Raw genomic sequence first — 10,000 nt, forward strand, 5'->3', positions numbered from 1 at the left:
TTTATATATATATATAAAATATATATATTTATATATAATATTTATATGTGTATATTTATTTATGTATATATATATATTTTTATGTAATATATATATTATATATAAATATATATATACATATATTTATATATAATATATATATATATATATATATATTTATATATAACATATATATATTATGTATAAATATAAATATTATATATAAATATATATATATATATATACATATTTATATATATATATATTTATATATAATATGTATATATATATATATATATATATATATATATATATATATATATATATATATATATATATATATATATATATATATATATATAAATATATATTAATATGATGCATATATAATTAATATAATTGGATATTAAAACAAAGTTTGACTCCTAATTTGGTTACTTCCGTGACGATCCTTCTTAAAGTATTGTCATTTATTTAGAAATATCAAGCAGCTAAAATGCGGCAAACGTGGATAAGTGTGGATAGTGTTTGACATTTTTCCCATCATGCACTCTAATGGATTTAAATGGGTGTAACTTAAAATTTTTATGGGGTTTGGACGTTTTTCATAATATCCACAATGTTCAGTGAGCAGGTTGTGTTATGTGTGACCATGTGTGTTCTCTTTTATGTCAGTTGCATTTTTTTATTTTATTACTATGACTAGGGAAGGTTGTTTGGATTGTGTAATATTAGTAAATGCTGTGCCAATAATTCCAAGTACTTTCAAGAGTCATTGATCTGATTTACTCACATTGTCCACAAGATGGCAGCAAATATGTAGCATACAGAGACCGCCGGGTATTTAAGATTAATTTGAAAGCACAGTGGGATGCTTTGTTGAACTTGTGAGGTCTCGCGGGCCGTAGTTCGGACATCCCTGGTAGGGGGCTGTGTAGGACACTTCCAAAGCGTTGCTGACTTCTTATAAACTTTATTATGAAGGTCTGAGAGGTTGGTCCTGGTCACGTGTTGAAGTCGAAGAACTATTCCACAGCTTGACGCAGAACAAGACTAGCCCCTCCCACAATAATCAGCGTTTTCAAAGACAAGGAAGAAGAGCACGAAGAAGAAAGATCAAGTCTGTCTGCAGCTGCTGTTGGCCTCGCTCCTCGGCAGAGGCATGAGCAGCTTGTGCGCACAAGTCCTGAACTTCTGATCGCGAACGCTGTAAATGATCACGTTGCAGCAGCTGTTGGCGGCCAAAATCCAGAAGGCAAAAAAGGAGAAGTTGCACCACTCGTTCCCCAAAACGTTGCCCACCACAAAGACGGCGATGGGCGTGAAGGAGGCGCTGAAGGCCACCGTCAGCGCCCCGATGGTTTTGGCCGCCTTGATGTCGGAGAAGGTGGGCTTGGTGGCGCTCTGGCACTCGGCCTCGGCCAGGTGCTTCCTGCGCTTGGAGTGCTGCCTGATGCTGGACAGCGAGATGATGTTGATGGCCACCGTGCCGCCCAGCAGCGTGAAGTCGAAGGCCGGGAAGAGGAGGAGGATGTTCCATGCCTGCGAGGGGAACTCGCCGATAGTCCCCAGCGCGTAGTTGCACATGCGGCTGCAGGGGTTGTACTCCAGGGCGATCTCGCGGCTGAAGACCATGGGCGACACGGCCAGGAAGAAGCTTCCCAGCCAGGAGAGCCAAATGAGGATGGTGGTCCTCTTCCGGGTTATCACCGAGTCTTTGTGCAGCGGGCGCAGCACGGCGATGCTCCGCTCGATTGTCAGCAGGAAGATGGTGGTGATGGACACCAGCGTGCAGCCGGCGAAGATGGGCCCGATGATGTTGCACGGGTGGAAACTCACCGACTGCGAGTTGGACACCGTCCACTCGGGCGCCGCGTCCCCGGCCATGAGGTAGACCTCGGCGTAGACGGAGAGCGGCACCACGAAGGCGCCCACCGCCAGGTCGGCCACGGCCAGCGAGGCCTTCAGGTAGCCCTGAGGCGTGTGGAAGTGTTTGGTGCCCAGCACCACCGCCAGCGTCAGCAGGTTGCCAAACAGGATGGCCAGGATCAGCAGCACCATGAAGACCACCATGAGGATTTTGTTGGCCAGCGTGCAGCAGCACACGGTGCAGTGCGCCGGCCCGCTTCCGTCCAGCATGGCGGGCGTGCTGGTGTCAATCATTGGACAAACCGGAGCTGCTCCCTCACATTAGCACCTGAAAGGAAAGATGGTTTCGTTATGGATCGGAAGCCAACAAACGTTGAGTTTAGTTAAAGTTAAAGTACCAATGATTGTCACACACACACTAAGTGTGGTGAAATTTGTCCTCTGCATTTGACCCATCACCCTTGATCACCCCCTGGGAGGTGAGGGGAGCAGTTGGCAGCAGCTGTGCCCGTGCCCGGGAATCATTTTTGGTGATTCAACCCCCAATTCCAACCCTTGATGCTGAGTGCCAAACAGGGAGGTAATGGCTCCCACTTTTATAGTCTTTGGTATGACTCGGCCGGGGTTTGAACTCACGACCTACCGATCTCAGGGCGGACACTCTAACCACTAGGCCACTGAGTAGGTAGCAACAGCAAAAATCTTGAAGACAGCCAAGAAAGCTCTTCAATTCTTCCAAGTATTCACCTTTGAATCTCTCCTGAAAACCTCCATCCTTCACTGTTTACTCGGTAACGAAAACTTCAACTACAAACCCCAAAACCAGTGAAGTTGGCACGTTGTGTAAATGGTAAATAAAAACAGAAAACAATGATTTGCAAATCCTTTTCAACTTATATTCAATTGAATAGACTGCAAAGACAAGATATTTAATGTTCAAACTGGGAAACTTGTTTTTTTTTGTGCAAATAATCATTAACTTAGAATTTAATGGCAGCAACACATTGCAAAAAAGTTGTCACATGGGCATTTTTACCACTGTGTTACATGGCCTTTCCTTTTAACAACACTCAGTAAACTTTTGGGAACTGAGGAGACACATTTTTGAAGTGGAATTCTTTCCCATTCTTGCTTGATGTACAGCTTAAGTTGTTCAACAGTCTGGGGGTCTCCGTTGTGCTATTTTAGGCTTCATAATGCACCACACATTTTCAATGGGAAACAGGTCTGGACTACAGGCAGGCCAGTCTTGTACCCGCACTATTTTACTATGAAGCCATGCTGTTGTAACACGTGGCTTGGCATCGTCCTGCTGAAATAAGCAGGGGCGTCCATGGTAACGTTGCTTGGATGGCAACAAATGTTGCTCCAAAACCTGTATGTACCTTTCAGCATTAATGGCGCCTTCACAGATGTGTAAGTTACCCATGCCTTGGGCACTAATACACCCCCATACCATCACAGATGCTGGCTTTTACACTTTGCGCATAGAACAATCCTGATGGTTCTTTCCCTCTTTGGTCCGGAGGACACGACGTCCACAGTTTCCAAAAACAATTTGAAATGTGGACTCGTCAGACCACAGAACACTTTTCCCCTTTGCATCAGTCCATCTTGGATGAGCTCGGGCCCAGCGAAGCCGACGGCGTTTCTGGGTGTTGTTGATAAATGGCTTTCGTATAGTAGAGTTTTAACTCGCACTTACAGATGTAGCGACGAGCTGTAGTTACTGATAGTGGTTTTCTGAAGTGTTCCTGAGCCCATGTGGTGATATCCTTTACACACTGATGTCGGTATTTGACGCAGTACCGCCTGAGGGATCGAAGGTCACGGGCATTCAATGTTACGTGCAGTGATTTCTCCAGATTTTCTGAACCTTTTGATGATATTACGGACCGTAGATGGTGAAATCCCTAAATTCCTTGCTATAGTTTGTTGAGAAATGTTGTTCTTAAACTGTTGGACAAATTGCTCACGCATTTGTTCGCAAAGTGGTGACCCTCGCCCCATCCTTGTTTGTGAATGACTGAGCATTTCATGGAAGCTGCTTTTATACCCAATCATGGCACCCACCTGTTCCCAATTAGCCTGCTTACCTGTGGGATGTTCCTACCGGTAGAAGACCAGACAGGACACGTTGGGGGGGGGGACTATGTCTACCAGCTGGCCTGGGAATGCCTCGGGATCCCCCGGGAGGGGCTGGACGAAGTAGCTGGGGAGAGGGAAGTCTGGGCTTCTTTGCATAGGCTGCTTCCCCTCCACCCGACCTCGGATAAGCGGAAGAAAATGGATGGACTGCCTAAAGAAAACATGCACATTTCCACGGTCATTGATGATACAGCGCTGCATCTGAGCTAATGACACTGGGGAGATGGATGTCATTACATCTTCAAAAAATGCACAAGACATCGTTGACATTGACACGTCTCTTAATCCATCAATGGAAAGGATGTTTGGGGACGATGTCATAATTTTTCAAGATGATTATGCATCTTGCCATACAGCAAAAACTGTAAAAACGTTCCTTGAATAAAGACACAAAATGAGCTGAGCCGGGAGGCAAAGCTTTCAATTTACCGGTCGATCTTCGCCCCTATACTCACCTATGGTCATGAGCTTTGGTTTATGACCGAAAGGACAAGATCACGGGTACAAGCGCCCGAAATGACTTTCCTCTGTCGGGTGGAGGGGCTCTCCCTTAGAGATACGGTGAGAAGCTCTGTCATTCGGGAGGAGCTCAGACTAAAGTTGCTGCTTCTCCACATCGAGAGGAGCCAGTTGAGGTGGTTCGGGCATATGATCAGGATGCCCCCCGAACGGCTCCCTGGGGAGATGTTAAGGGCACGTCCTACTAGTAGAAGACCACAGGGAAACCCCGGACACTTTGGGGGGACTATGTCTACCAGCTGGCCTGAGAACGCCTCGGGATCCCCCGGGAGGGGCTGGACGAAGTAGCTGGGGAGAGGGAAGTCTGGGCTTCTTTGCATAGGCTGGCCCCATCAATGGAAAGGATGTTTGGGGACGATGTCATCATTTTTCAAGATGATTATGCATCTTTCCATACAGCAAAAACTGTAAAAATGTTCCTTGAATAAAGACACAAAATGAGCTGAGCCGGGAGGCAAAGCTCTCAATTTACCGGTCGATCTTCGTCCCTATACGTTCCCATCCTCACCTATGGTCATGAGCTTTGGGTTATGACCGAAAGGATAAGATCACGGGTACAAGCGGCCGAAATGACTTTCCTCCGTCGGGTGGTGGGGCTTTCCCTTAGAGATAGGGTGAGAAGCTCTGTCATTCGGGAGGAGCTCAGACTAAAGTTGCTGCTTCTCCACATCGAGAGAAGCCAGTTGAGGTGGTTCGGGCATCTGGTCAGGATGCCCCCTGAATGCCTCCCTGGGGAGAGGGCACGTCCGATTGGTACGAGATCACGGGGAAGACCCCGGACACGTTGGGGGGCTATGTCTACCAGCTGGCCTGGGAACGCCTGGGGATCCCCCGGGAGGGGCTGGACGAAGTAGCTGGGGAGAGGGAAGTCTGGGCTTCTTTGCATAGGCTGCCCCCATCAATGGAAAGGATGTTTGGGGACGATGTCATCATTTTTCAAGATGATTATGCATTTTTCCATACAGCAAAAACTGTAAAAATGTTCCTTGAATAAAGACACAAAATGAGCTGAGCCGGGAGGCAAAGCTCTCAATTTATCGGTCGATCTTCGTCCCTATACGTTCCCATCCTCACCTATGGTCATGAGCTTTGGGTTATGACCAAAAGGACAAGATCATGGGTACAAGCGACCGAAATGACTTTCTCCCCGTGACCGCGTGGGTTCCCTCCGGGTTCCTCCCACCTCCAAAGACATGCACCTGGGGATAGGTTGATTGGCAACACTAAAATGGCCCTAATGTGTGAATGTCGTCTGTCTATCTGTGTTGACCTTGCGATGAGGTGGCGACTTGTCCAAGGTGTATTTGCCAAGGTGTACTTGCCCGAATGCAGCTGAGATAGGCTCCAGCACCCCCCGAAACCCCGAAAGGGACAAGCGGTAGAAAATGGATGGATGGATGGATGGAAAATTTGACCGTATATGGAGATATCGCAGACGAGATAGGGCAGAAAACATCGTGGGACCAAGCAGAATCAATTGGAGGACGTATGAAGGAAGGCAAGATTATTTTATAAATATCTCTGCAACGCCTCCACAGTTTGATTCCAAATTTTCGGGACTTAAAAACTAATAAGCAGGTAGCATCCGGTTAGAAAAGTGGCTTTTGCATACAAGGGCTCCTTTAAGCCAAAACCGTACAGATGTCATTTTGACCGAGCGGCCATAATTGAAATAAACAAGTTGTAGTCGTATCTTTCTGGAGATTTATTGTATTTTTTTGTGGTCTGTGCCAGTTTTAACTGATTAGGATTACATAGTTGTGGAGGGGGGCGTGGTCTGCGGGCCTGCAATGGAATGGGGTGTGCCAGGACCGGCCTCGAAGTCAGCGACAAGAGCGTAGATGGCCCACGTCACAAACACACATATGTATATATATATAGATATATACGTATATGTATATATAGATATATATATGTATATATATATATATATATATAGATATATAGATATAAACGTATATGTATATAGATATATATATACATACACACATGTATATATATATATGTATGTATATATATATATACATATATATATATGTATATGTATATATATATATACATACATGTGTATATATATGTATGTATATACCAGAGGTGTGGACTCGAGTCACATGACTTGGACTCGAGTCAGACTCGAGTCATGAATTTGATGACTTTAGACTCGACTTGACACAATGTAAAAAGACTTGCAACTCGACTTAGACTTTAACATCAATGACTTGTGACTTCACTTGGACTTGAGCCTTTTGAATTGACATGACTTGACATGACTTGCTACTTTCCCCAAAACCCAAAGATGAAAAAGTTATTCGGGAGCGCTCCGTATTTTTCATTGTGTACTTGTCTATCAGCGTTGCGTGTGTCAGCTGGTGTGCGCTCAGTACAACAGCCAATCAAATTAGATCTACTTTGTTTTCATCACACAGCATTCATCCAATCAAATTGCAGGACAACCAACGAAGAAGACATGTCCAAACCACACGCCAGTGAACAAAAAATGATACCTAAAATAATTTTGTTTGGGTATAAAAATTACGAGGTGGTCAACACAAAACGGTTTGCAGTATGCAACACATGCGGTTCGAAAATTACTGATGGAGAGGCAACAACTTCCAACTTCGTACGGCATTTGAAGTTGCACAAAGAACGGTAAGTTTTGAATGTAAGATAACGTTTATTGGCTAAGTAACGTGACTTTTCTTTGCTGTGTAGTTAAATCAGTGAGGCTGTAAACTCACTGCTAACGTTATAACGTTATTGCAAACACGGGAATCTGTTGCAGTTCACTACCTTATTCATACTTTTTGTTCAGTGATTTTTTTCAAGCAGGGTTACGTTAGTCAATATATCACACGTAACGTTAGACGGCGGTCAGCAGCACCGCGTATTTTAGCCACCTAAAAAAAGACAAAAATAGTCAAATAAAGGTCAGTTAAAATGTATACTATATTATGAATATGTGTACCGTTTTAGCTAGCTTTCTGACATACTGTTGGTTGTTTACCTCAGTGGTCCCCAACCACCGGGCCGCGGCCCGGTACTGGTCCGTGGATCGATTGGTATCGGGCCGCACAAGAAATAATTATTTTTTTTTCTGTTTTTAATTAAATCAACATAAAAAACACAAGATACACTTACAAGTAGTGCACCAACCCAAAACAACTCTCTCCCCCCTTTTGTTGTGGGCATTGAACATGAAGACTCTTCCTTCACTGTTCCGAGTGGCCATGAGAGTCTTGGCAGTGCCTGCCTCCAGTGCTCCAGTGGAGCGAGTTTTCAGCCATGGTGGCATCATACTACGCCCCCATCGTGCACAAATGACTGACAGACTCTTGGCTAATTTGGTCTTTTGCAAATGCAATGCAGCATAGGGCCCTGACATATAAAAAGTACAACTTTTTTGTTATGTTCACGTATATGTCATGTTTTTTCAATGTTAACACTTTTGTACAAATAAGTACATTTGCACTTTATTTTTCAATGTGTTTGTTCTGTAAAGGAATGAGTTAATGTTTAAAATGACTGGTTAATAGTGCTATTATAAAGTGCAATGTCAGCACAATTTTCTTTCCTGCAATTTAAAATGCACTTGTTTTAATAAATAAATACAGCGTTTGAAAAGCATACACAATCTGTGTTAATATATTAGTCTGTGGTTAAAAGGACTTGAAAGTACTCGAAACTCAAAATGCAGGACTTAGGACTTGACTTGAGACTTTCCAGTCTTGACTTTGGACTTGACTCGGGGCTTGCCTGTCTTGACTCGGGACTTGACTCGGACTTGAGGGCAAAGACTTGAGACTTACTTGTGACTTGCAAAACAATGACTTGGTCCCACCTCTGGTATATACAGTATATATGTATTTTTTTATTTTTTATTTTATTTTTATTTTTTTCCCAAGATGGCGGCGCGCACAGACGCAGCGGCTTACGGCTCTCCATTTCAGTGCTCTTTCTTCCTTCTTTTCTTCATGTTTTTTTTCCTTTTGTGCACCACCTGTACTGCAAACACCCGGTACACCCGCCAGTCACTCTTGGATATCGGTAACTCGCACCAGATATCTGTTTCGAGCGACTTTCACCACGAGCACAACATCCCAGATGACATAGCGAGAGCACAGGGCTCTCCGTGGTTTGTTGTCGGGTCTGGGAGACGGCGCAGACGGAGGAGGGAGAGGAAGCAGAAGCGTGGCCGCAGGTCCGGCGTCTTGCTCAGGCTTAGGAAACAACCCCACAAGCCACCTCTACCGAGCCTGTTCCTCTCTAATGCCAGATCCCTTGTACAGAAGATGGACGACCTGGAGTTACAACTTGCTGGAAACCGCTATGTTCGGGACTGTTGTGCTATGATTATCACCGAAACCTGGCTTCACCCGGAAATACCCGATGCTAGCATGCAGCTAGCTGGACGCACTCTGCTCCGCCGGGACAGAACTAAGGACTCCGGTAAGAGCAGAGGAGGGGGGCTCTGTATCTACGTGCATGAGAACTGGTGCAACAACGGGACAATCACTGAACAGCACTGTTGCCCGGACGTGGAGTACATGTCTGTTAGATGTCGGCTTTTTTTTTTCTCCCGAGAGAGCTGTCTGTTGTTATCATCACGGCTGTGTATATTCCACCGGACGCCAAAGTAAACACAGCGCTCTCTCTTCTGCTGAACACCGTCAACGAACAGCAGCGGGCCCACCCCGACGGTGTTCATATCATAGCAGGGGATTTTAATAAGGCCAATCTGAAGACTGTACTCCCTAAGTTCTACCAGCACGTGAAGTGTTCTACAAGGGGCAAGAACACCCTGGACCACGTGTATACCAACATAAAGCACGCGTACAGAGCTACACCCCTCCCCCAGCTTGGACAGTCAGACCATCTTTCCCTCCTGCTCTCTCCTACCTACACCCCCATCAGACGCCAGGCCAGGCCTATCACAAAGACTGTTATGACCTGGCCTGACGATGCACTCCCCAAACTTCAGGACTGCTTCCAACACACAGACTGGGACCTCTTCCAACAACAGGAGCTGGAGACAGCCACAGGAACGGTGCTGGACTACATAAAGTTCTGCATCGGGAATGTGACTGTGGAAAAAACCATCCGGGTTTACCCCAACAAGAAACCCAGGATGACCAGCCAGGTCCGCACACTCCTCAGGGCCCGCGACGCAGCCTTCAGGTCAGGGGACAGGGCACTGTACAGTGTTGCTAGAGCCGACCTGAAGAGAGGGATTAAAAAAGCAAAGGCGGACCACAGGAGGTGCATAGAGTCCCATCTGTCCAGCAAAAACTCACGGGAGGTGTGGCGGGGCATTCATGACATCACGAACTTCAGAGGCTGCAATATGACAACTGCGGATCAGAGTGCGACACTGGCAGAGGAGCTTAACTGTTTCTTTGCCCGTTTCGAAACCCCCCAGCGACACTCATCTGCTCCAGCCCTGACCCCGCCCCCACCGGGCTCCGGCGCCACTCCACTCACTGTACAG

At 45.7% G+C, this 10,000-nt stretch overlaps 2 protein-coding genes across 3 annotated transcripts in view; one reads left to right on the forward strand and one right to left on the reverse strand.

The window, feature by feature from the left end:
• plekhf2 (pleckstrin homology domain containing, family F (with FYVE domain) member 2) overlaps positions 1 to 10,000 on the forward strand; it is a 115,829-nt gene that overhangs the window by 23,413 nt on the left and 82,416 nt on the right. The window lies entirely within an intron of this gene.
• Positions 410 to 10,000, reverse strand: part of LOC133603538 (5-hydroxytryptamine receptor 1B) — a 20,487-nt gene continuing 10,896 nt past the window's right edge. Inside the window, exon 2 of one of the 2 annotated variants that reach the window (XM_072913051.1) lies at positions 410 to 2,176. In XM_072913051.1, the coding sequence (XP_072769152.1) occupies positions 1,096 to 2,142 (1,047 nt within the window). In that variant the 5' untranslated portion in view covers positions 2,143 to 2,176 and the 3' untranslated portion in view covers positions 410 to 1,095. Of the gene's footprint in view, positions 2,177 to 3,952; positions 4,148 to 10,000 lie in introns of those variants that run through there. The other variant, XR_012050386.1, reaches the window with a different exon arrangement.

The sequence above is a fragment of the Nerophis lumbriciformis genome, linkage group LG04 (genome assembly GCF_033978685.3).
Source record: "Nerophis lumbriciformis linkage group LG04, RoL_Nlum_v2.1, whole genome shotgun sequence".
NCBI classification, from domain to species: domain Eukaryota; kingdom Metazoa; phylum Chordata; class Actinopteri; order Syngnathiformes; family Syngnathidae; genus Nerophis; species Nerophis lumbriciformis.